Below are 27,344 nucleotides of genomic sequence, written 5' to 3' on the forward strand. Positions count from 1 at the left end.
AAAGAGCTCTGCTACAGGAAAGAGGTACAAATAATTCACTGAATATGATTTGTTGTACACCCACATTTATCTGACGTGTTTTATGTTACGTTCCCCTGAGGGGTCTAGGCGGTGAGGGGGAAGTAACAAAAAGTGTCCGGGTCAGAAAAAGGAGTCAAGGAGGCAAAAGGGTTAAATTAAATAGTTTTATTAAAGTAGCTCAACTAAAAGAGACGGACAAGCCGCTATCACCATTTAAGGAAAACAAACAAAACTCAAGCGTTGGTCAATAAAGTAAAAAGTAAGTCAAAAAGAGAGCAGCTCACTAGCTGCAACCACACAAACACACAGCTCACTAGCTGCAACCACACTAATGGCACTCTGGCCCAGTGCTCACCTTTCTCTGGGCTTAAATCCCTTTAATTACTGACGAGAGTCAGCTGCACAAAAGAAAAAGGTGGCACCTAAAGCAGGAGAGATGGTAGGACACACCCACACAGACAACTTCAGGAGGAGGCCCTGCTAGGGCCGTAACATTTACCTTACCAAACAAGAGAAGGTGCAACAAATTATATTACAAAATTATATAACTAAATAAATGTCATGTACTTGCATAATTTCCCAATTTTTTTTAAATTTTTTTATTTTTTTAGAAATTCACCAGATAAAGGACATCAATCCTTTTCTCTTTATTACTTGTCTCCACAGCTTTAGCTTTAGCCACTTTACTTTTGTTAGCTTTTATTAAAATCTCCATGTTCAATTCAACCTGGTGAAGGTGAGTTAAGTATCTAATTACATTTGTTGTTACAAATATTTTCACGGTGTTGGGGTCTTCGTTAACAACAAAGAGCTTCCACATTAATGATGTGTTCTCATGTGGTTGTGAGTGTACACCTGAGTTGCTGTGTGCATGTTTGGAATTGGAAATTTCACTAGAAATCACAGATTATGGTTCCTGGTTGGTCAGTTATCTTATCACTATGTCCAGGTAAAACTCTCACTGAGATTAAAAATCTCTTTTTCATGAGTGACCGCCAAGAGGAGCAGACATCTAATATTGCATTAACCCAGTGTGTTGCATGCACATATCTGTGACACAGCAGTTTTTAAAAAACACCAGTATTTGATGCTCCGTGAGAATGGGCATCAAACGAGAATAGATTTGAGTGACAATTCTACAAGTGACAGCTTTCACATACTAATTTGATCCACTGCTGATAACTTTATTTCTAACTCGGTTACAATTGCTGAAAGCCAAATGTATTCCATGAACAATTCAGAAGTGTTCACATTTAACAATTAATTTCAGCTCAGAGTTTTGAACCATCGTGATTTCACCTGGCTCCTTTCTGCTTCAACAAAGTCAGTGCACATATTTGTGGATGTCCTATACGTACAGCAGGCCATACACTAAAAGAAATGCTGGTCAATTCTTATTCCTTGGTGGCACTTAAAGAATGAGATATTGATCGCAACACACACAACTTATTTTCCTGCTTTATGTAAATCAGTTTGTGATTGACAGTTTCTGGACCCATAGCTGTCCATCCCACTGACTGTTGATACCTATATCCATTCTCCAGCCCACCAGTGGTTTAACCCTGCTTTCAAATTAGCATCAGTTGCTTCTCCAAGAGCTTTTATTAACAGTGGACATTTCCAAAACCTAATAATATTGCTGGTTTCTCTCTATAGCATGCCTGGGATTGTACAAGCCTAAGTGATTAGTTTTACAGCAGCACAAATCGCTCTGAAGTAGATTGTCAGCGGTGAGTGCAGGAGGTCCTCAAGAGGGAAAACATTCAGTCCTCTAGCTATTTAATTATGAGGGCAACAGACCCTTGGGTGCATGGCTTCTTTCTCTCACGAAAGAGGCTCACTAACAAACTCCGGTGAATGCCTTTGATTGATCTGAAGCTATTTGAGGTGGCCATGAAAAGAAAAAAGACAGTTACAGAAGGAGGGAATGGGAGAGGAGGAGAAGAAGAAAGCAGGGAGAGAGGGGGCTGGAAAGAAAAAAGATGGAAGGAAAGCGGAGAGAGGGATATCAGCAGGGAGGGAAGTACTGTATGGAGCCAGGAAGAGAGAATGAGGGATGAAGGGAAGCAAGGCATGGATAGATGGCTGGAGGGATGAGTGGAGAGAGAGAGGAGGGGATGTTGGCGTCTTTTTTGGCACGGCAGTTTCCTGCACACACAGAATCCACACAACTAGACACAGACTCAAGAGGTGCATTTGCACACATGCTGACACAAAAACACACTTTGTTAAACTGGTGTTAGGGCTTCCACTGTATCATGGGAACAGAGATGTGGATGTATTTGCATAAGTGGGTATTATACTCTGAGCCAGTGGACAGTAGCGATGGCTAAAGTAGATAAGATAATGCTTTCATTCTCTCTTTCGCTCCCTCCCTTGCCCGGTTGCCACACACAAACTCTCCATTTATTGCTTACTGACTTTTTTTACTCAAGGCAGAAAAATTCTCTTCCTGCTCCTCGTACTTTGTCTCCCTCCCTCTCAAACAAACACATTCATCCTGTATATTTGTTGTGCAGTTAACACTTTTCACACCCTCCAACTTCTCCTCTTATCTCCTTTACTAAACTCCCAGTGTGAGAACTTTTTCAATTATCCCTGCCTCTACCTCTGAGGGTGAGGGACGAAGGCACTGTTTTGGCAGGATAAAGAGCCCGCAGAGGAGAGAGAGAGGGGAGAGGGGAGGGGAAAGAGAAGGGTGGAGGCAGGAGGGGTGGGAGGAAAAGAGAAGTTAAGGGAGAGATTCCGCAGTGACTCCGTTCCAACAAGTCATCTTTCATTTTTATGACTTCAATCAAGTGTCCTTGAAGCCTAAATACACCCAGATCATGCACTCTTATCCTGGCTCGAAGACTGGGATACCTTTAAGTATAATAATACCTGGACTGCCCACTGTGTGCACAGATTTTAATGACTGTCAGTCTAGTCCTGTCATTTAATAGCAAATAGTGTCCTGTCCCTGCTGTGCTTTGGCACAAATACAAAATGTACCCCATTTACTTTCATTTTTTTCTCTTTGTCATTGCCTCTAAGTGAGCCTCACTCTCTTCTGCTCCTTCTACCACATTTTGCTCTCCACCTCCACCTCTCATTTCTACCACTCTCATGCACACGTCTTTCTCTTGGCAGGACACCACTGCAGTTTGTCACAATATGGTACTGGAAGCAGTGAGAGTACCTTTGTTTCTCTCTATCTGTGCGTGGGTGTGTGACAGAGTCTGTGTGAGGGTGAGAGATAGAGAGACAACTGTAAACTTGCTGAGGATGTAACCTTGCCCAGAGAACTCTGGCTGCAGAAAGTCAACTGTCACCTTTGTGTGTGTTCCACTACAGTTACAGAGTTATAGGAGTGTGTAATTCCATCTGTCAGAGTCTACCTCAGTCTGTGTGTGTGCGTGTTTTACGTGTGTGTCCGCGCACGAGCACGCACAGCAGGACTCCCTCCTGTTCCTTCGGGCATTCCTATTCCTCGTCCCATTTTCATCCTTCTCTTTCTTATTAAGACTTGTCTTCTCACCTCTCTGTTTCTCCATCTCTCTCAGTTTCCTCTCCATTTCCTCATTCCTTTCGCAGCATCGTTTTTCTCACTTCTTCTCCCCTCTCCACCTCTACTTCTCGGTCTATCCATCTTCTCTACTCTCCCTTTTTGTTTTTGCCTCACTCACCCTTCCCTCCTGCTTATCGCTTTCCTTCCCCCTATTTTCCTCCTACTCATTTCCCACCTGTATGGGATTGCTGTTCAGAGCCATCGAGCCCAGCGCTTGTAATACCCTGACCAGAGTTATTTAGCCGCGATATGACAGGTAGGGAAATGAAATCACCACTTGGGTGTGTGTGTGTTTTTCGTTTCGTTCCCCTTTACTGTTTCTCCTTCCCATTTATGAGACCCTGCTGCAGGGCTATTTTTAGTCAGCTGCCACCTTCTCACTGGCTTGTAAAAGCCGTCCACCAGACGTTCACTTAGGCAGAAGTTCTCTATTGTGATTGGGGGATTGATGAATGTTATCTGCAGTGGTGTTTTGGAATGAATTTTAAAAAAAAACACCTTCCCCTCTCTCTCTCTCATCGCTCCAGCATTGCCTGACATATATATATTATAAATATTTTAAAACTGTTGTGTATCACATATTATATTGACAGTGTTGGGAAGGTTACTTTTAAAATGACAGGTACTGAATACATGCCCCAAAATGTATTCTGTAACGTATTCCGTTATCAATGAGAGTCACGTATTCTGAATACTTTGGATACTTAATGTATCATGCTGTTTACAACTACATGAATGTGTGTGTCCGTCCGTGTTTTAATACGTCGTTTCTGGTAGCGAAAAACTAGCTTTACTTTGTTGTCTGGGTCAACTTTGCTTGCGGGAGACAGAGAGAGGCGTTGAAAGGCCTCCAACATTATTTTTCGAGAAAACTGAACACAGTGTACAGGGCTATTTTTACTTACAAATGGGCTGCCAGGCACTCTTCTTGGCACTGGGTTATTATTATATTTACATGCTTCCAGCTCCACCAGTGACAGCTCGGACTTTTCCTTTCTCTCCCTCCCTCGCTCACAGAAGTTCTCTATTGTCCATTCTCCCTGGGCACGGATTGATGAATGTTATCTATGCCTGTAGTGTTTTTAGCAAACAATTAAAAAAAAGCGCTCACCCAGGAAAACGCAGAAGAGAGCGTCACCCTGTAACACCTTCCGCCTGGAACTCTCTAGCTGTCAAACAAACCCAAACAATCCTGACCCGCATTGAAACAGGGAAGTACTGACATATTTATTTCAACAAATATTTTCTGAATAAAAACTGTTACAGTATCATATTTTGTATTCTGAATTATATTGAGTCAACACTGTATATTGAGTCTCTGCTTGCTTTTGGCTGACAAATAGATGATGATAAATGTATTAATTCATTTACAGGTTTGGATTTAGGGACTCATATACCACTGTCAGTTTGGTTTTAGGATAGGCCTGGTTTCAGCTGGCCCATCAGCATTGTACAGAAAGAAATACTGTCTATTACCTGACAGTGAATAGATTCATACTGTTTTGCCTCGAGGCAGCACGGTGGTTAGCACTGTTGCCTCACAGCAAGAAGGTCCTGAGTTCAGTTCCACCATCAGGCCAGAGTCTTTCTGTGTGGAGCATGTTCTCCCCATGTTTTTGTGGGTTCTCTCCAGGTACTCCAGCTTGCTCCCACAGTCCAAAGACAATGCCATTAGTGGGAATAGATTAATTCTAAGTTGCCCATAGGTGTGAATATGAGTGCGAATGGTTGTCTGTCTGTATGTGTTATCCTGCCTCTCGCCCTAAGAGAGCTGGGATAGGCTCCAGCCCCCCACCACCCTGAAAAGGATAAGCGGAAGAGAATGGATGGATGGCGATGGCACTCCTCAGTTGTTGGATTAGTGGAGCTGTTGTTTTTAACTATCTAATATTGTGATTGTAGATTAATTTTTAAGAAATATATTAAAATAAAGGAACAATTTGGTTTTAATTTAAATAGATTTTTCATCTTTTATGGCAACTCAGTCCTAATTTTGATTGACTGATTGTCTGTGTGTTCTACTGCCAGTTTGTAATATAATTCAGCATTATTAGATTAATGTTTCATGGGGTGGATTTCCTCAGGTGGTGGTTTTGGTCATTTTTCTTAAAACTTTCTTGTATTTGATCAAGGATAGAAAGGACAGCTGCTCAGTTTGTAGCTATGCTATGCTGCAAACCAATGATACTAGAAAAAAAAAGAGTCACAGAAGTAAAAATATAGTTAGTTTGACTGCTAACTTGAAAAAGTCTTGACATTCTCAAAATGGCTGCAGATAAACCAGAAGAAGGGCTTTTGAAGTTGCATCCAAAGAGATTTGGTCTGCGATGCTCATGCTTTTGCCAAATCTCCGTTCTCTAGCGTGGTGCAGGTTTGTTTGGTAACAGACAAGTTGGTCACCCCGACTCATAAAAACAAAAAGTAGATTATGCTCCCTGCGGTGCCCCTAAACTCAGTGATCTATTATCAAACAGAAAAGGAATCACAGGTCCCGATTCCATTGCTTTTATCCTCACTTCCAAACATTTCACACACTCTGAAAGGATCCCATGCCAGTCCTAGAACCATAAACACCCCCGTGGATCGATTTGCTCATGCTTCAGTAAAGCAGTAGGTGTACCACTCTTGTGGTCATGGATACAAGTTTGAATTGGACTGTTACTGCTTGGAAAAAATGTGTTGGGAGTAAAGTGTAAGGATCTTCTTAAGCAAAGTGGAAGTGGCGTGAAAGAGGCAAATTGAGAAATAGGGCGAACGTGACAAAGCTTGAATGTGGTTCCCGGAAAAAAATGCAGTTAGAAAGAAGAAAAACTTTTCTGAAAAGGCTCTCCTCACCACAACCACTCTTTTCTGTAAATCAGAAGAGCTGGCACAAAGTAGAGCTGCTTTTGCACACCATTTCCATCTGCATGATTTTTACCAAGCTCAGGGGCCCAACTGAGGTGACAGATCGCTCCCAAGGAAAGGACAGACTGCCTGATGTTCAAGAATGGAAGACTTGTGAAGTTCTGATCCGTAAATGTCATTTTATCTCTTGGCTATCTTTCAAAAATTCATTTTCTGTCTCTCTTAAGGGTGTAGCTTTTCACAGACACACTTGCACGCATTCACTCTCTCTCTCTCTCTCCCTCGCTTTCCTTTATCCGTCAGATGCTTAATCTGATATTAAAGATACTCCCAAATGCGAAACTACCCTTCAGAGCTCCCATTTACCACTAAGACACATGCATACCTGCCAATTACACTCCCTCTTCTCTCTTCCCTGCAACTGCTCTCTTGCTGAGTATTTTATACATATGGGGACACACCTGCCAAAGGCACTGATTTCTCCACCACCTCTTTTCTCGCGTGCGTGCACACACACACACACATACACAAACACACACACACACACTTTGACCTGCCAGTGCCACAAAGCATATTTTCCCTTTGAGCAGACTCCCTAAAAATGTCAGGTGGAGTATAACAGGAGGTGAAGGAAGAGGAAAGGTTGATGCTGGGGAAAGAAGGGAATTGAGTGAGAGATGCGCACATCAGACATGAGGAGGATTTCACTTTTGCGTGAAATCACGTTATCAGACTGGTGCAGGGTATGCCAGCTGGGAGAAGAAAGCAGCAGGAGGAGGAGCTGAGAGACAGGAGGGGGAAAAATGTCTGAGACAACTGTAGGCTTTCATATCCTGGCTACGGAACATAACACATATTGAAAGGTAGAGATTTTACATTGATGAATTATTACTAGAAGGACTTCCAGACAACCAAATGGTTCATTTGGATGTGCACGTGGTCGGACCAAAGGATGGCGTGTCAATTTCATGGTTACTTTGTTTTGTATGCCAACGTAAGCTTCAAAGAAAAGTCTTAGATAAAAGGAGGAGCGTATAATCACCAGCAGACTATGCGCTCACACATGCTCGTGCATACTATACCCAGTATTGGCGTAATCTCCCCTGCTCTGGCATATGGCTGCACACTCAAGTGTGCAAACTTTTATTATGCATGTTTCACATTAGACATAGAATGTCACTGCTTGAAGGGTTCAAATGTAAAATATGGTTTCAGAGATGTGGGACATATTTTATAGAAGTATGCACACAATCTCTCACCTACTGTACATATTCCGCCACGTACTATTTATTATTTTGTTATTCTTCATTTTGTTTAGGTAATATTAATTATTCATTGCTACTGGCACCCACAAATATCATCCCAGAAGATTAATATGAAATTTATCCGTCCCGCTTCCTCACCGGCATGTACTCATTCCCGTGGTGTACCTGACACTGAGCAAGAAGCCTATTTGCTATGCAGGGGAAACCTCCGACAAGCCGAAGACCTAAAGTTGAGTTAATTAAACATTAAGCATTAATCAAAATGAGATCGTTAATCTCGACACGATTATCTGTGATATTTTGTAAATTATGTGCTCCTTCCCAGGCACACTGAGTCAAGGGGTGCACACTGGGGCATGCACGCAAGCTGACAGACATATACACACAGTGTAGAGAAACTCACTTTGCCCACTGTGTGTGTGCGTATGTGGGCCGACAATTCAGCTCTCATTGCTCTTTGATGCCCTTTACATGTTTCAATCAACATCAATCAACACTTGGAATGCGGCTCGTCATATTAATTGAGAATGAAAAATACAACTGCTGAGGGGGAGGGAGGGAATATTCACACATCAGTGAATATTGCTTTCCATTCACTTGCAACATAATAGGGTTAAATGTTGTAGACCAAAGTAACTTTGCTGACCTGCGCACACCACACGCACACACGCAGACACAAATCATTGAGACTCACAGCTGCTCCCTTTAATTGAAAGATCACACATTGCAGAGGTGTTTGCCAACTAAGGAAATTAAGTTTGGCTCCTAAATGTCTATCTACTTAGAAAGATCTGACGCATGCAATCTTTTTTATGAATCTAAATTAGAGGTGACTTTGTAGAGTGTTAAACTCTGAGTTGGCATTTACAGAAAGATTATTGCTTTCTCTCTTTTTTTCTTCCTTTTCTTTTCTGCTCTTCAGCCTGAAGGAGCTGAGCTATAGTTATCAATGGGTTTTGTCAGGAGACAGGCGAAATTTCTAGCCCCAAGGCGTCTTATCTGTGGCTGACTTTGTTTCTGGATGTATCTACTGGCTTTCAGTATACACGAAAAATGATGGCGCACACAGCATCCACGCAGTGCGCTGAGATCCTGTGATATAGTCACACAAATATTAAAGATAAGTCGCACGCGCGTGGACATCCGCTCACACAAGTTAACACAGAGCTCACAAACATTCCTACATGAGAGCACATTTAGCTTACAGCACTGCAGAAATTGCAGGGTAATCCCTTTATTTTTCTCTGAACTGACAATAGTTGCTTTGCACATAGTCGGCCACCCTTGTACCTGTGTTGATGATAAGTTATTTTCCTCTGCTCCAATTACACCCCCTGGCTAGACGTACTAATGGCAGATAAGTGATTAGGACCTGGTGCAGAGATTTGTCCTATTTATTTGATGCAGCAATTAAGATGAAAACTGAGGTAAGAGAGAGACAGATTAGTTACTTAATTTTCCTGTGGCCCAAATGGAGGAGGCAAAATGACAAAAATGGCACAGTGATTACATTTGTACATAAATGGAGGGGGGGGGGTCCTGTTGGCTCAAAATCTTGCTGATTGTGCCAGAACTTTCTTTTCTGTTTGTTCCCATTTCTGCATTCAAAGATGTTAAATGGAAACACTAAAGGCAAGTGAATTTGGCCTGTACAAAATACAGAAAAGATGCTTGATCAATAGAAATTCCATTACAAATCATATATGAATGAAGACTGATATTTAGTCCGTGATCAAGACTGGAAAAAGAAAGGCAGGCTAATTCCACCCACCTCCTCCCCAGCCTTCCGGGATTTTGTCCCACATAACAGTTTGATATATAGGCTTTGTGGCAATTTGGGACTATTGTGAAAAGAATGCTGAGAAGGTTTGTGAAAATCTAGTTTTATCGACTTAATCAGCAAGTGTTACAGTGCTAACTATGTTACCGTAGTGCATATTTCCGAATATTACAACAGACCAGGTCTGTGCCTGTTTAAAACAGGCCTTTTACCCTCCAGTATTGCTGATAGCAGTTTTGTCAATATTATTGACTTACTGCTCATCCAAGCTTAAAACTACACTGACTGCTTGGGGTCATCAAGACGCTAACATTACAACTCAAATTAGCTGACAATGTATAGCACAGCTGAGAGAGAAGGTTAAATATGACCCTCTCTCGACGCATATAACATAGCCTAGAGCACCACCTAATGACTATTTTTCCAACTTAATCTAACAGTTCTTTTCTTTTTAGTTGATTTATGTAACAACTGTTACATAAATTACAACTGTTAAAACATAGTGTTTATTACGTATTATAACCAATCATTTTGGTCAAATTAATCATAAAATTTAAAATTTTTAACTTTTTTTGCAGTCATCGAATAATCCAATCAAATTTTCTTGTCACTGCTGTCATTCTATTCTAAAGTTAGGATGTTGGGCAACATAAGGCTGGAAAAGTAAGTGGTACTAAAACAGGTTAACTGGTAAATTGGTTATTTAGCAAAGCTGGTTAGAGGTTCCAAATTCTGAAAGAACAGCATCTACAAATTGTGGAACAATTACAGAATAACACACACATATATATATTATCAAATTTGAATATTGACAAAAAATTGAGAGAATCTTGAGAAATCTCTGTAGGAAGGGTCAAAAGTCAATACTAGATCTTCAGGACCTGAAAAAGCTAGTTAAAGGCCTGACATGCAAAGAAGAAGTTATATGTGTACATGATCTAGAAATGCTGCTGTCTTCTCTGGGTCCAAGCTCATTTAAAATGGACTGATGCACCATGGGAAAACTTTTGAAATGTACATTTTTTTCTGGGTTTGGTCCTTTTTCTGGAAAAAAATTACACTGAAGACTGATATTTAGTCTCTAATCCGGAGGACCTCTCGTGAGAAACCATCTGACTTGTCATCATCTAGTTCAAAGGCGTGCATCTCAGATGGTATGGGGGTGCATTAGTGCCCATTGGCAGCCTGCACATCTGGAAAGGCACCATCAATGCTAAAAGGTATACACAGGTTTTAGAGCAGCATGTGTCATAAGTCTTTAACACAGAAACCCAAACTGAGGTTTTAAAGTAGACAGTTTACTGATGTAACATCACAGAACATAACAGCAGCAGAGCAGAATGAAGGTCGAAGAATTTCATATGGTATTATTATAATAGGAAAAAATTTAATATCTAGCCAAAATTAAGTATGTTATGAGTTTTTCTGCATGGGAGTTGGTTTGTTCTGACTCTGGACGTTGGGGGTATGGATTCAAAGCTTTTATGAGCCCTGGTGTTGCATCTAATCTTTCTAGAAAAAGAGAAAAGTCATTGCAAAACCAAAACTTTATGCATTCTGTGCAGCGTGTGCAGCAGGTAGTCAACCATACTGGGACCCAGTCTCCAGTGAGCCAAGTGCAGCAGCACGGGATGCCAAAGTCAGCAGTAGCAGAGGGAAGCTTTCCATCTGTTCCCCAGTCACATCCTGCCACTGCTGGCTTCCCAAGTCCCAATCCATTATGGTTAGTTTAATAATCCTTCAGGTCTTCTATGGCTTAATTGTTGTATTAACAAATGTACGTGCTATACAATGTGTCAATAAGAGAAAGGAAAACCAAAATTTGAAATAAAGAAATTTGGACTAATACTTTTAATACTTGAATGAAATCAAGCATTTAAGGTTTTTTTTAATTTTATTATGTTTTTTTTATAGACTGCTAGCTTATGACAGATTTAAGTTAAAATTTGCAATTTATCATTGGAGCAATGGCATGTCTACATATTATCCTCACCATTGACTGATTAGGTAGAACTTCCTCAGTTTTTATGTATTTTGGCCGGTAACAGATTAGCATGAGAAAAACTGATGCATGAGATCGTGCCTGGAGGAAACTAGCAGAAGCCTGACACAGACTCCTTTACTCACTTACCTTCCCTGCAGATATCAATCTTAAAGCATAATAAAATTTCAATGCAGGATTAAAAAAAGAAAGAAAGAAAGAAAGAAAGAAAGAAGAGAGGAAAATATTTTATAAGCAGTGCTGAAAATTTGGTAATGGTTCATTTTAACTCATATTGTGGGAACAGTCAAGCCACGTTAAAAACTGGTATAGTGTAAAAAAAAAAAAAAAGAAAAGAAAAAGCCAATTTACTTCAGACTCAGCACTACACCCCCTCGGGTTTCTTGCAGATACAAAAGCAAAGAACACAGGGATACCTGGATAAACAGCTTAATCAAGTTCCACAACTAACTGGAAAATAGGAAACCAAGGGCAGAGATGAGATAACTCAAAATATAATGAAGCTGGCTTTTATAGGCTGACAGCCACGTCAAGTCTCCTATATTAAATGACAAAAGACATCGTTTGTCATCGCCCTGCATAATTACACATAGAGGTGTTGCTTTATCATTTCTCACTTTACCCACCCACTTTGTTAGAGATAATCATGTCAGAGGTTAACAGAAATCAGTTGTGCATGTCAGGAGGAAACGGTCGACCAACATCCTCCTGTGCTGAAGTCTGATTTTTGTTAACCTCAGATAGTCACTGTATCGTGTCCTCCATATCTGTGAATCCAAATGAGCCTAAAGCCCCTATAGTAGGTCACTTAGCTCCGCCCCTAGTGTGTGCATTAGCCACCATGGATGAACCAAACAAGGTTAGTTGTAATGATACGTCATAACTAAAGAGACAGCACTGAAATGTCCTTTTAGGCATTCTCCTTGGGGTATATTTCGTCTATGGTGTTTGCTGCAGGTGTTATGGGCAGGAATGAAACAATGGCACATTTGTGTCTTATAAATAAATCCATGTGCTTGCCTCTTTAAGGTTGCGTAAAGGTCACATCTAAAGGGAACGGTTGCTACAGACAATTAGACCATTGTATGCAGGATGAATCATCAAAATGACTAATGGCACATTCACAAGGAGAAAGGGGCTCAGGGGCTATGTTAAGTGCATAGTTCTTATGATATTACTTTTTTTAACCTCATTCATCTCTCCAGAGTATGCTAACTACACCACTTTAGCCCTGAAAAAGTCCTTGTTTATTTAATAGCTTCCCACAGTGAGCACAGCGACAGCTTCTAATACTGCTGAACTTCCACCATTTACATCTACCATTTAGGATTTGGCTGCACCAGAATTTGTTTCCTCTGATAATGGCCTTATTTGTAGTAGGGCTGCACAATTATGGCTAAAATGAATAAAATATATCTATTATTTTGATCAGTATTGAGATCACAATCAGTTGTCATGAATATTCATTGATTTTAGTGGGAATCATTATTGCACTGTCATGTAAACAAAAAACTGCTTTCACATCTTCACATCTGTACAGATCTTTGCATCAAAATAAAATATACATTTTAATAAAATGAACCAAAATTTAGCACAACATTAAATCAACAGACCACTGCTTTCACCCATAGATTGAGCTGCCGCTCTATAAATTAATCTTTGCAAACAAATAACGATGTTTGTTCACCTGGCCTAAACGCATCTGCTAAAAGCATAAAATATAATATTTTTCACTCCATTCATTGCACCTGCACGATGGTCGTGACTTAAACATGTAGCAAATTACTGGAGAGGTGTGAGATCCCTCTCCATTTCCCATGCAACGTTTTGCATACAGAGAAGGTTTTGCTACTTTGAAAAAACAACTGATCAGAGGGAAACCATATCCTTTGTCGTGAAAGTTGTCTGCGTTATTCACCGTCTTTAGAGGACACAAATCTTTGCCCAAATGGAATGGGATTGCGTTGGAGATTTCAGTAAGCCTTTGTGAGCTGCATGAATACCCTGACATACTGCACAGGCTCACTTTTATGGATGTCTGAGTTGACGTTGAATGATTCACGTTAGCAAGCGTTGCATTGTTTTTCTTGGCCCTCATGCATTAATTATACTGTAGTGTATGGTGTATTCTCAAGGGATTTAATAAGTTGTTGCTTTGCAGTGCAGACACACCTCGACAGCACTCTTTGCATATGGTTTGTTCCTGGTTAACATCACTTGCCCCAAGCAGCAGATGGTGACCTGCTTTGAGGGAGATGTTCGTCACCTTCTGACATTTAAATTTTGCTGTATATCTTTTAACATAGCATTACTCATCGAGTTTAGCCCGGGAAACTTCAAGCTGCATCATCATCGTCATAGCTACAAGCAGCCCAGGCAATGAGCAACCATTTCCCTCTAATCAAATCTAATTCAAAGTATGCTTTACACTTTATGCCTGCTGTTTCATCTTGCTTGATTTGCTTTTGCTTTGCATTCTACTGGTGGAGCATGCATTTTTAGTATCGCTCGGTCACATTTATTTAATTTATGGGGAGCCCAACTTGTAATCGAGATTAAAATTCGATTAATTGTGTAGCGTTAATCTGTAGTCACTGGGGCTCTAGGTGCATAAATAAAAAGCTAGTTTCTTAACAACATCACACCTTTTACAAAAGCACCATATATGCGGGTTTACTTTGTTCTACAGAGATTTGACCTTGAAACCAAGAGGAGTAATCTGCATTCCTTCCTGTGTTTGAATGAGTAATCAAGGAACCTTTAAAAATATGACTGCTTGCTATTACCCAAAGGAAAGGCTAACATGACAAAAATACTGTAGAGACAAATACTGTAGTTTGAAATCTGCATTTGACAGCTGCATTGCTGTAGTTTATCTTTTCTGCTTTACTCTCTGATGAAAACCATAGTGTAAGGGATATATAATTATAACACAGCTGTTAGTGCCACAAGCAGCTGGTGGTCAAGGTCACTGGTTGGAATCCCACAGTATTTTAGACTGGAAAGTGAATGCACACTTCTTGACCCTTGTGATGCGGTTGGGCTGTGCAGCTCTCGGTGTATGAATGTGTGTCAGCTGTGCTTTGCTTTAAAGGAACCTGCAGTCTCAGCATGCTCTGCAAATCATCCCTGGATAAATAAGGGCTTAAATATAGATATCGCAATTGTAGCTGTAGAAAAATGTCAACATCTATCTTGAATTAGCACTATAGCAGGCACTGCAAGTAATCCCCTCTCGAAAGTTATTCATTAGAACAACATTAGCATGGTTTACTCACAGTTTATTGGCAGGCTGAGCTAATGACAGGCACAGATGCACAACATTTATGTGGCTATGTGCCTTATGTCTGCCCATGTGGCAGGATAGGAAAGCCGGTAAAGGAGAGCTCTGATTTCAAAGGAAATGCCATTTTAATACAAGCTGAGTTGATCCCACTTGTTCAAATGTTCAGCTGTTGGACTGGCCAAATTTATGTCTAAGAAAAAACACATTTTTACACAAATTATTACCCATACTTCCCATTTTTTAGACTAACTTACTGAATTAAACTTTTCAATGTGATATTTAGTTGTGGGCTTATTATACAATGAAAGATCATTAATGTCATTTTAAGCCTGCTTAATTTAAGTTTTGCCAGACAACAGGGTCTTAGATACGTTTAGTTAAACTGTCAGTTTGTCACCTCTGTGTCTGTCTGATTGTCTTTTTTTTCTCCATCAGACTTTGTAAATGGGTTTCTGTGCTCCCCAATCTCAGACCTCACTTAGGAGAGCATTGTATAACTGACAGAACTGATAGGAAAAACCTGTAATAATCTGCAATTTTGCTTTTGAGCTTCCTTCTCTGTGATATCAGGGCAACCATACTGTTTGAATTTTTATACGCATCGCCGTCCTTGTCCACAGTTTTCTAATATAGAGCTCATGTGTTTTAAAATTACTTTCTCTGAGTCATTGTCTCCAACTTAAAAATAAAGTTGACACTCAGAACAAATCACAGCTCTCGAAGTCGTACCTCCGCGGGTAGGTGGGTGGGTCAGGTACAAGGACCAGAAGATTGGTTTGGATAAGCAAGGACATTTCAGCACCGGATGCATTTCCTTCTAAATTGCTTTGTATTCATTTAGTAAACAAAACAATTTTCTAAGCAAAGGCATTCAGGTGACTCATGTTTATGGTAAAATTATGATAGTATAGAGGTAGTGTCCTCTTTGTTTTCTTTTTCCAAATAGCCAATTCTCCTTTGCTCATTCTGCTCTCGCTACCTCTGAAATTAATACTGTGCGTCTGAACATGTAGCACAAGTGGTGGTGTGAGGTCAAACAGCATACTCATTTTGTGTTGTGCAAATGTCTTGAGCCATACCCCTTTTTGCCCTTTATATTTTGCTTTTCTTGAGCAATAGTTCTTCAGATTTCTGAGTTTTTCTTTTGACATTGACTCTTTTTTTTCCGCTTACTTTCGGTCTGGTCATTGTATCCAACCAGAATAGTGGTTTTGTTTGTTGGCTTGTTTGTTAGGTTCATTAAAACTAATGTATGAATCAATCAAGCATTAAAAAGGCAATAACTCAAGGGTTGAACCTAATGTTGTGTCTCCTAAAACGTTGATTCGGTTCATCTCAATGTAGCATTTTCAGTGGGAGAAACGTTTCATCACTCATCTAAGTGACTTCTTCAGTCTCAGCAGACTGCAGGTTTCCCCAACCTTATAGACAGTGCATTTGCACAAAAACTGAAACCCATTCAGTGGGCTGGTTTCAGTTATTGTCCACTGAAACCAGCCCACTGAATGGGCTGAATGAGACTGAAGAAGTCTCTTGGATGAGTGATGAAACGTTTCTCCCACTGAAAAAGCTACATCCAGATGAGCAGACCATGCATCAAGACATGAATGATAACACATCTGACAGGCATAACTTCTTTTTTCTGTACCAACAAGGTGATTCTGTGCAGTGTGTCCTTAAAAACATTTGAGTAAACTTGGCAAGTGGAGGACAAAAGAAGTATGCACAGCATCTGATCGGTCTGAATGGAAGGGTGGTTCTCAAGAAGTAATTCTTAAGGAAAGAGAAATCAGTGTCAACAGGTCTAATGGAGTGATACATCCAAATTTGAAATTTTTGGCTAGAAGAGAGTGTGAGTGTCTAACAGCCATCTGTTAAACACAGGCTCTGTCACGGTTTGGGGTTGCATTTCACCCACTGGTGTTTGGGATCTTGTCAAAGTTGATGGAATTATAAATGCAGAAATGCACCATCAGATTTGAATCCAGAATGCAAAACCATCTGGAAGGCATCTGACGCCTAGTGGTTTCAATTTTCAGTATGACAATGATCACAAACACACACAGTGTTTGTGAAAAGTAAAAGCATACCTGGATAGAAAAACACACAATGGAACGCTATTAGTCATGGATTGGCCTCCCCAGGGCCTGGACCTCAACATTAATCAAGCAGTGAGGGATCCAGCTAAGACTTTTATAATGTCCCTCAAGAATCCTGGGGAAATATTCCTGAAGACTACTTAAAGAAATTATTAGAAAGCTTGCCTAAGAGAGTTCAGGCTTTGCCAAAGAAAACAGGTGGTCATGCCAAATACTGACTTTCAAGCTTGCTAGAATTGTGCAAACTCTGTTTTTGCCTTAGTATATCTCCATTTATGTTTGCAAATCATTCACTGAATCACTGCAGCTATTTCCCATATTCCTGGCAAAATATAAAGAAATGTGGCTCAAGACTTTTGCACAGTAGCATATGCGCCCCAAATCAACTCACCCCAAATGATCCCTTAATCGACTGGAACTCAGAGTCATATTAGAGAGGCACTTCTGGTGCGAGCAGGGTGCCATTTGTCATACATATTACTCCAGATTTATACTTGAGGCTAATAGTCTTTTTGTTCACTTCCGCCTTTGTCACACTTGCTCCCAAATTTTTCCCTCTTCTCTAATTAGCCCCTTTATGCTTGCTCTTGCACTTGAAATCTTTCACTCTCTTCTGTGCATATTCATCCCCACACTCTGTCTGCCACTGCCTCTCCATCTCTCCGTCATCTCTCTCTTATAGAGATGGATGAAAGGGGATATCAGGGAGCCTGGGTGGAGAGCTCAGCTGATAGGCTGAATCAAGGCAGGTCATTTACTCACCACAAGCCCATCCATCCTGAAACCCACACATACCCACTTAAAAACACGCGCACACACCTTTACTCACCTCATACTTTCCCACAAACACATTGCGCCTAAATGACTTCCATCTCTCTAGGTGTATTATTTCACTCCTAGGAAACCTGGCCAGAGTTTAAATATTCAAGCTGACTGGAGCGAAGGGATCTTTTCCATCAGGAATTTGTTCTTTCACACATCTTGAGCATGCACGTTCACCCAAACAAAAATGCACACACGCTCTAAGACTAAGAAATATCACACATAGTCAGGCACGCACCCCGTGCTCAAAGCTCTAGACATCTCATTACTGGCATGGTGTGCTTTCACCGCTGGGGTATTGTGAATGAATGTGTCCCTCCTGAAGTTTTTGCTGTTTGCAGCTCTGCTCCCCGTGGGCTGACTGTTAATGACATCGCGCCATTCTGCATCTGTACTTGGGAAACTGTTAGTATCATACTCCTGGTAACTAAATAATGTTCCCATCTCACAAGTCCAGCTGCCTGCTGGTCAAATTACAGCCAAGCGAGAGGCTATTTTCTGCCCTGCGCCACTGCATCTGAAACAGCTTAGTTTACCCCCAACGTGATGGCATGATTACTCCAAATGCTTGACGCCACCTCCGGCAGGTTAGCAAATCAGTGAGCGAGGAAGATGAAACTGGACAGCGAGAAGTGAGAGAGTCATGATCTTGGAAATCATGGTGATGGGAAGCCAGTGAAAGGTGTTCATGAAAGAGCAGGCGCACGCTGCCGCTCCTTCCTTTTGGTTATTGACAGATGTGCGGCGTAATCAGAATACAGCATGTATGCGCTACTGTAGGGCAGATGGATGAGGCAGGGGGGAAAATGCGATTACAGTAGCAATCATAACTCAGATTAGCCTTCCTCTGTACCTCTCTCCACTGTTCAACACGGGAATCAATCACCATCACATTCACTACGCTGCCTCATATCACACACAGGGCCGCACCAAAAGGACAAATATTATTCTCTCCGGTAGAGAAAACAACATTGTCTATAGAGCAAGGACAACAATCGCTCTCTTTAATAAATAACGGCAGCTATTATGATCATAAATAGTGAGGGGGCCAGAGGCTGTTTGTAGGGGGGAGGATGATACATGAATCCATTCAGCATATTTCTGCTGTGGGCTTGTATCTCTGCAACTGAGGGGATCAAAGGAGCTCCTGACAAAAGAGGCGCAGATGCAGCGTGCTGAGATGACAGCCTTCACCAATGCTAGAAGTGCACTCAGCACTAACATTGGCTGACTAGAGACCTGACTAACCAGTCCAGAACAGCACATTTAGTCCCCCCCTGCTGTTTCCTCTATCTGATTATTATTGATGACATCAGGACATTCGCAAGCCCGTGGAGGCTCATTAAATCAGAAGTCAACTGATAATGAAAGTGAACACTCTGCACTGGATTACTTAATTCACTCAACACGACTAGCACAGAAGAATTTGCATGCTTTGATATGTGCTTGCTTTTTAGCTATTCCCCCTGGATCGCCATTTGATTAAACTGTGGAATCATGTAGCAAAAACTTCTTCATGAGTAAAGCCCAAAGCACTTGGCTGGTTTGAGTATGTGATCAGTCTGTCTGGGTTTGTGTGTCATAATGTGCTTGTGTGTGCGTTGTATCCTCCTGGTCCTTTCTGTTCTACAGTAGCTTGCAAGGCTTCAGGGAATGAAAGAAAAAAAAAAAACGCTGATGTGCTCTGTGTCTTGATCATTCAAATTAAATTGAAACCACGCTGAGAACAATATTCCATCAAATGGTTTGTAAATTATAGACATTCACATTTATCACGCAAATACTCTTGCAGACACCCTCACGCCCAGACAAATAGTTTGCATACCTGTACACATATACACGTTTTAACGCACACAAACACTTCCACGCTGCTACAGCTGGTTTGACACCAACATTCACAATGAGCGAAACCCCTTTTATTTCACTTCTCTCTCTCCCCCACGCAGAACGATTCCCATAAACCGAGAGCCTGGAGAAAAAGAGAAGACATGGCCTGTCAAGGCTTTTATGGCTTTTCCCACAATCGCTCAGGACTACAGTGGTATTTTTATGATGTTGCAGTACAGCCCCCAATTCTCCTAACACGCCACACCACCAAGGAAACTAACAAGGCCCTTATGTTTAATGGGCTCAACACGCTCATACCTCCAGCGGCCTTCAAATCGTCATAGCTACGAGCTGCCCAAGCAATGAGCAACCATTTCCCTCTAATCAAACCTAATTCAAAGTGTGCTTTACACTTTATGCCTGCTGTTTCATCCTGCTCCCCCAAGGGCCACAGTCTCTTGTATACTTTTCCGCTCGATCACCGTATTGAAGATGGTGGGTGGAATTGGATGGAGTCAGGGTTTTGCATATATAATTCAGTGGTGACAATCAGAAAGACATGGCACTGTCTCCATCAACAGTTAACTGTGAAACAAGATTTAGCCATCCTTTAGTCTGTGGCCAGTCCCGTGGTGGAGCCTAATAGTGTGTATCTTACTGCTTATCACTGTTTCTCTGAGCCAACAGGCTGTTATGCTTAGATAACCATAGTCATTTGCTGTGTTAAGTGGCTGATTGCTTCACAGTCGTGTTTTGCGTGCATGTGTGAGTGTGTGCCATGCTTTCATGCATGTGTGAGCACGTAAATGTAATTTGCTCGCCTGCGTGTGTATTGCAGTTAGGTGTGCGCACACTGCCACTTGTGCCTCAGCTGCATATGTTTGTGTAGCAGTGCCAGCTTCTTTCCAACACCAAGCTTAGCTCCAGTTCCCGGCAGCATGGCTGAGTAAGATTAAAGTCACCCATATTACACTTACCGCCAGGAGACGTAAGGAAATTAGGAGAAAATTAAACAATGCCATTTGCATACAATTACTCAAGAGCAAAGCAAACAGCCCAGTTAGCCACCGTCTGGTCAACTAAAAAGTGCGGCTGTCAGTGTTGCTTCATTAGTTATGCAAACAGCTTTGACTGGCCTTATTCAGTCACGGATGTTATTTGGACTGTGAGGGTAAAAAATTGCACAAATTCAACAGCTTTTATATTCATTATGTATGCATTAATGCAAGTGTATGATGTTCAGTGCCCATGTTTTCATTCGCCAGTTCTGCACTGAGGGTTAAATCACTTCGCTTAAGTTGGATTTAGATTATTTTATGTGTGCGTGTAAGCCTGCATTTGCTGACATTTTAGTCTGACATTCAGCTTTCAATCCTCAGTTTTCATCTCAGGTGTTTGAAATGTAACGCTGGCATCCTGCAGAGAAAATATTTCTCTGTCTTCCTCAATACACGCATGCACTCTACCATCACTATCTCTTTTGTTCCTTTGTGTTGCAGACACATTCAGATGCAAACTATCGCGTTTTACCTCCTTTCACAAACACGGATATTAAACCACATATCAATTTCTCTTCCCGCTTTCATCTCAAACATATATTCCCATCTACATCTGAATTTCTCTTCCTCTGTCTCCCTTCCTATCTCTCACTCCATCCTCCCCACATATAGGCAACTCGCCTGGTGACAGTCCGGGTAAAATATTAATGTGTTCAGTGAAGTGTTGTTGTCTGGAGTGCTGCCCTGACCATGAGCTTTGTTCCTGGACAGAGGAAAAAGCTAAGCAGCCATTCAGAGGCTCAGGCAGAGGTCCACGCAGCTGGATGTAGCAGCGAGGACAACTCCAAGCAGGGCCTCACTCTATCCACCACTGCTTAGCTCAATGCAAATGAGTCATGACCGCAATGTTAAACCCAACTAGAGCTAGAGTGAGCTTTTGCAATAAATCAAGCTGCAGCAAGGTAAAGTGATCCCTTGCCTGAAGCAGTGACGGAAGGACAAGCAGAGACATCTGGTTTTTAAGTGCTTCAGCTTGGGCCTTTTTGCCTCCTTCAACAAACCAAATTCTCAAATACAAACACAGAAAATGCACTTGCTCCCATGTCCCACCCCTTTGCTTTTCCTTCCAACTTACTTTTAATAAGCTTTGAAACTGCAGGTGTTGCTGTTTTTTCTGTGCTCATTTATTTATTTTTTTGTTCAGGGAAATCTTTTTTTTTTTTTCTCCCATTTTTGGCTCTCGAAAGTCTACAACTGAGTGCACGCCTTTGAGTCTCCCAGCTTTTCTTATGGAGACCTAAATAAGGAATGAGCTAACTAACTGAGAGCTGCTACCTCCTGTTCTGATTCAACGCACTCCTGTCGGTTTGCTTACTCCACATTGCCCAAAGATCCCTCTGGGTTTATTCTCACACCTTGGTGTGTTTGCACTGTATCTGTGTCTGCTTGTTTTTGCCTACTGCGTGTGCGCCTCTCTGCTGCCTGGGAGTGTTGGGTTTGCAGTTTGTTTGAAGACCTGAAAATCATTGGCCAACAGCACACTGGAACTGTTAAGTAGAAGCAAAGGTTTAGTTCAAGGATCCTAATTTGCAGATGTGTGAAAGGGGCTATGGATTTTATATTTCATTGGAATAATGCTGACACTCTTTTAGCTTTGCTTATCTTGCATCCTTAGTTCTGAGTCTTTCTAACCTCATGCTTGTGGATAGAGCTTTTACCTGAGAATAGAAAAAGATAAGAGCATACGCACAAAAGTACACACACATACGCACACTGGAGGTCCTTACAGGTGAAAATCTATCGCTGCTTAGCGAATCCATTACAGTTCTAACCCAGCCTGAAAAAGTCCTGTGTACTTTACAAAAAAGATAAACCTGGGTCTGGACCTGAGTCGCACAGAGGGGCCCAGAACTACAGCTAGCAAGATCAGGACTGTTTGTCTGTAGCTGGTCCCTGCACTCCAAAGCAAATTCCACAAAATAGCACAGAAGGGAATCTGTGTTTCGGAAGAAGCCTGCCAACACACGCTAAACTTCCTAGTTCCAGACACCACAGCCACTTTTAATCTTGACATCATAGCAAATATGCCACATGTATTCCTCTAGATAATGACTCAGGTGTCCTCAGGTCCGCTAAATTCAAAGTCTGGTAAGTAAAATAATAAAATCAGACTCAACCCGAGGCAAGAACACCAGGATGTCAAAAACAACACAGATTCATGCAGACAGCTCGAAGTGAAGACTGTTGTAAGCATTCACAAGCCAGAATGCAAACATATACACATGCATACATTAAATCTGGTGTGTCACTGGGATAAACACTGATGTTTCCAGCTTATTTTGAAGACACGCTGGATTAAGCTGGAGCGATGGCTGACTGGCAGAGCTTTCATTGTTCTGGATACATTGCAATACTTAAAAATGCTATATATAGGGTTTTGAAGAGCTTTCAGCTTCTTCTTTTTTTTTTGAGAATGAGTGGCAAATGCCTCCTTTTTATAATCATAAAAAGAACACAGTGTGCATGTGTGTTTAATAGAAAAGCATAATGATGAATAAAAGGCTGACTGGCAGTAAGTTGTTAGAAGCTTACTATGAGTTGGCATCAGCAGCTAGGTCATTGAATCATTTTATCTTACACTGCAACACTGTGACATAAGCAGGAAGATATGACATTCAAAAGAATTACGCAGCAAGGTGTGTTTGATGTATTTGCTTGGCCAGTGCAGTGCCTTGCCAACTTACCTTACTAAGAGTTTTCGAAGAATTTTGTTTGCTTGAGTCCTTAAGGCTGGCAATCACAATTACATTTTAATTTTAATTAAGGTTGTGGCTTCCAAAATTTCTGAAAACAAGATAATTGAGGTTAGAAAAATGTGCTACATTCTGCTTCACAATAATGCTCTCATTCCTGCATTGTAAATCCAGTGCAACTGTTTCCTTTACAACACTGGATTTTTTCCTTACCTAAAAGCCAAAGTTTAGTCGCTACCAGGCTCTGTTTAGATGTGTTTAGAGCTGTCCATGTTTATTTTATCTCATTTTTTGCCACTTTGCAAAAGACCGTGGAAATGAGCATTGTTATCTACTCCAGCGAAGTGTAACCGCACTTTTAAAATTTTAGTTCTCTCCACAATTATTACTAAGAGCAGTGTGTCTGTGTGTGTTCTGCAGCGAGTCATTGCTACACCTGACCCTTGAACACAGGCTCAGGGGGAGAGAGAGAGATCTCTCCTCGGGATTGGGTATAGCAAAACTGCATTACAGAAGAATTTCTTGATCTTATTGCAAAAGTAGAAAAGGAGTTGGTGGGATAAAATGGTGTTATATCAGGCTAGAGTATTTTCAGCATACAAAGCTGAAGGTGTGTGTTTGTTGGTGATTCTTCTTTTTTGATGTTGTTTCATGTCACATTACATCACCTTTGCACCAATCAAAAACATGTCTTTTTTACTCTAATACCACAATTGTGATGAAACATTCAAATAGAGACAAGAAATGATTAGATTAATAACCAGCATAAGCCTTACTGATGTGCTTTTTTCTTTCCTTTTTTTCAAGAACTTTCTCACTGGGTCCACTTGTGTGGATCACACATTCGACTGCCTACAAAACATTTTCAGAAGTCTTCCCTCTCAAGTCAAAACAGCAGAGTGCTTCCTTATCTTATGGGCTGGAACTCGCGTCCTCTCGAAATGGGTCATATCACCTTATCTCTCCAGAATCACATCACGGCCCCCATGTCTGCCTCTTCCAAGTTCTCTAATTTGCTTTCTCTTCTAACACCAGCAACTACAAACACAACTTCTTTAACGCCTTGCTGAGCTTTTGCTATTACTCTCACGTCCTCACCCTTGAAGTAGTTCTGCTGTCGTGCTCCCTGTAAATTGATCTTGAGCGCAGGCTAAATGCCTTAAATGTAATTGAAATTGTAAAAGAATCTCTTTAAAAGTCAAACAAGCTATCTATGATTGTGCTAGGAAAAAAAAAAAAATAATGCTGGTACAAAACAGCTGACGCAGCTGTGAGATATCCCGCAGATGAACATTATCACAATTAATCTGACAGTGATAAATGCAGCAACAATTCGTCTCTCGTTTTCTAACAAGCTATGTAGACAAGGAACATAATTTACAGCTTTTTCTCCATTATGCAGACTCAGTCTGATCAGATTTTTGTAGCCTCTGACAATTTTTTCAGGACTCAGAATCATAACATAACCATACATTTAGTCGAATATTAATATTTAAGCGCTAGCTTAGATAGATCGTACTCAGAGGAACTTAGGATGAGAGCAGATATGGATTTACATACTAATTCCTCCAGCTGCCTTGAGGCTCTCTGTTGATCTTCTATCGTCACATTTTCTCCTTTGACAAAATATGCACAATATTAGTTTTATTCCTATCAGAAATACGCTGAATAAAGCTTGCACCTGTAGGCACTACCTTCCTATCTCTATTAGTCTGTGTCGTCCATTACCATCTCGCCAACAACCCCCACTTACCAGATACCCCCACATTTCTAGCCCCCCTGTGGAGTTCAAACGAGGAGACCTATCTTCAGTTGTCCCCTTGCACACACCTGGGCCTTTCCTGGAAGACAAACATACGGCATTAATTCATCCATGTCTCTGCAGACTTCAAATATTTTTTCTCTGACTCTCTTAAGAGACTCAAGGACTTTCAGCAGAGGGTCGCTCTGTTTACTCTGTACTCCTGGGTGGGATATTTCCACTTGAATAAATGTGTCTCAGTGTGGGTTACATCTGTGTTCAGATAGCTTATCTTCAGATACACAGGCATGTGTGTGCTTTCCACAAGTGTTGCTGGACTTAAGCTCATAGATTAACAGTATACAGATTCAATTAGGTAACTTCTGTGTGTGTTATATTTTATACTGCACAGATGTCTTTCTGGATATATGTTACAAAGATCCTGAAAATGTGTATGCATTAGTGCCAGAGGATGTTCTTCTATTCATTTGGGTGGAGCCATTCAAAGCAAACTTCAGGTCATGTTAAGCTAAACTTTGAGCTCTTTATATAAAAGCAGTCTCCCCCCTCAACCTTGCCTGGAGCACTGATAGGATGAAAAATGGATAGAAACCCCAAAGGAAGGAGGGGGAAGGTCCATCTGTGAGCTGCATTCAAGGACAACAGTGTTATCCATTTTGGAACAGTATGAAACAAGCTAGTGTTTTCAGTGGGGTTTGGAAATGTGGGCTTCTGGATGAACTGTGGATGCTACTGTTGTCTTGCCAAGCCAACTGTGATGTTGCAGATTAGATGCGAATCATTGACTCCTTGTTTGTATCAGTGCGACTCTTCTCATTCAGAGTGAGAGATAATGAACAAATGTGACTGATTGTTTCTGATCTGTGTTGCTGTAAATTACTGCCGCATCAGGAATTGTTTTGCAGAGCTCTGGTGCATACAAAAGCTACGTTTAATGTGATTTTATGTTATTCAGCCCTGAGGTGTTTAGTTTTGGTGATATCTATTAATCTCTGTTCTGATCTTGCTTTTTATTTCCTCTCTTATCTTTCTTCTTTCTCTTTTTGTTATTTATTCTATTTTTATATTTTTGTATTTTTTCACCTCTTTCACTGATCTACTTTTTTCTTTTGGTTCTTTCAACTCTTCTTATTTACTCCTATCCTCTGTCACAGAACCGATTTCACCTGCAGATGTCAGCCCGTGTGCCTCCATCAACCCTGGGAAGTTTGCTCCTTGCAGTTTTGCAGGGGGGAGATGGTGGGGACAGGGATAGAGGAAGCCGGGGGGACAGCTGGGGAGGAGCAGCTGTGATCTGCCCAGGCTGGGACGAAGGCGGTGATGGCTTACTGACCCACCTTCAGAAGTACAGTGGTTCAACCTGGCATTTGTGGGACATAATCAACCTGACTCGCATCACAGGGAGTAGAGATAGAAGAGGGGGGAGCAGTGAGGAGAGAAGGGAGGATCAGATGGAAGAAGAGGCTTTGAAGATCATCTCCACCCGTTTCCTGCGCTCCCCCTCACCTGTTTCCTCTGTTCTCCTCTTGGGATCCGACCCCGAGTGTCTATCCTCCGTCCTTCGGGCTGCTCAGCGCCTCGCACCATCACTACCAGCACTGCAGTGGATCATGGGATATCCCTTGTCTCCAGATTCGCTGCACACTTTAGGAGGTCCTCTTGGACTGTTAGCCTATGGGGAGGTCGGCCGCAAGCCAATAAGCTTCTATATACGGGATGCTTTGCAGCTGATTGGCCGGGCGGTCACTGCAGCAACCATGGTGAGGCCAGATTTGGCACTCATTCAGAACATGGTAAATTGCTATGACAAACCAAACCGACATGAACAGCCCTCTTCTGGACAATATCTGGCCAGGTAAGAATGTACAGAATACACCAACTAATTAAAGGGTTATTTCACATAAAAATGGCTAAAATAATGTCTTTGTTCGACCTCTAATAATATTTAGCTATATAGGGGTTTTTTGTAACAAATTACTCTATTTGGCAGCTTTGATCTGACTAGTGAGTACGCACGACAGAGACAGCAAGTATAATTTTTTTGGTATACAGACTGACAGTGCAGGAACTGGTAATTCTTATTAGTCCTATGCAGTGTAGTTTGTTGATATAGGCACCCTTACAGATAACAGTCAGGGGTATGGGTTGATTTGATGATGCTGATGCTGGCTATAAGCTTCCACATTTACTTTAATCGCAATTTGGTTGTTGAGCAAAGTGTAGAATTAGTGCCTAGTGTTACTTGATCATCATTAAACCCCACTCTCTGTCAATGTTCATGCACTGAGATCAACTCCAGAGTGGTATGGTTTGGTTTAGAGATGATAGTAATACC

The 27,344-nt window shown here is 41.3% G+C and overlaps 1 protein-coding gene across 1 annotated transcript in view; it reads left to right on the forward strand.

Annotated features, from left to right (window-relative positions):
* The first annotated feature begins 468 nt into the window (after window positions 1-468).
* LOC116318125 (glutamate receptor ionotropic, NMDA 3B-like) overlaps window positions 469-27,344 on the forward strand; it is a 64,600-nt gene continuing 37,724 nt past the window's right edge. Inside the window, exons 1-3 of the mRNA XM_031737071.2 lie at window positions 469-538; window positions 688-757; window positions 26,164-26,864. Coding sequence (XP_031592931.2) covers window positions 26,182-26,864 — 683 coding nt within the window. The 5' untranslated portion in view covers window positions 469-538; window positions 688-757; window positions 26,164-26,181. The remainder of the gene's footprint in view (window positions 539-687; window positions 758-26,163; window positions 26,865-27,344) is intronic.

Source organism: Oreochromis aureus, linkage group 19, assembly GCF_013358895.1.
Source record: "Oreochromis aureus strain Israel breed Guangdong linkage group 19, ZZ_aureus, whole genome shotgun sequence".
In the NCBI taxonomy this organism is placed as follows: domain Eukaryota; kingdom Metazoa; phylum Chordata; class Actinopteri; order Cichliformes; family Cichlidae; genus Oreochromis; species Oreochromis aureus.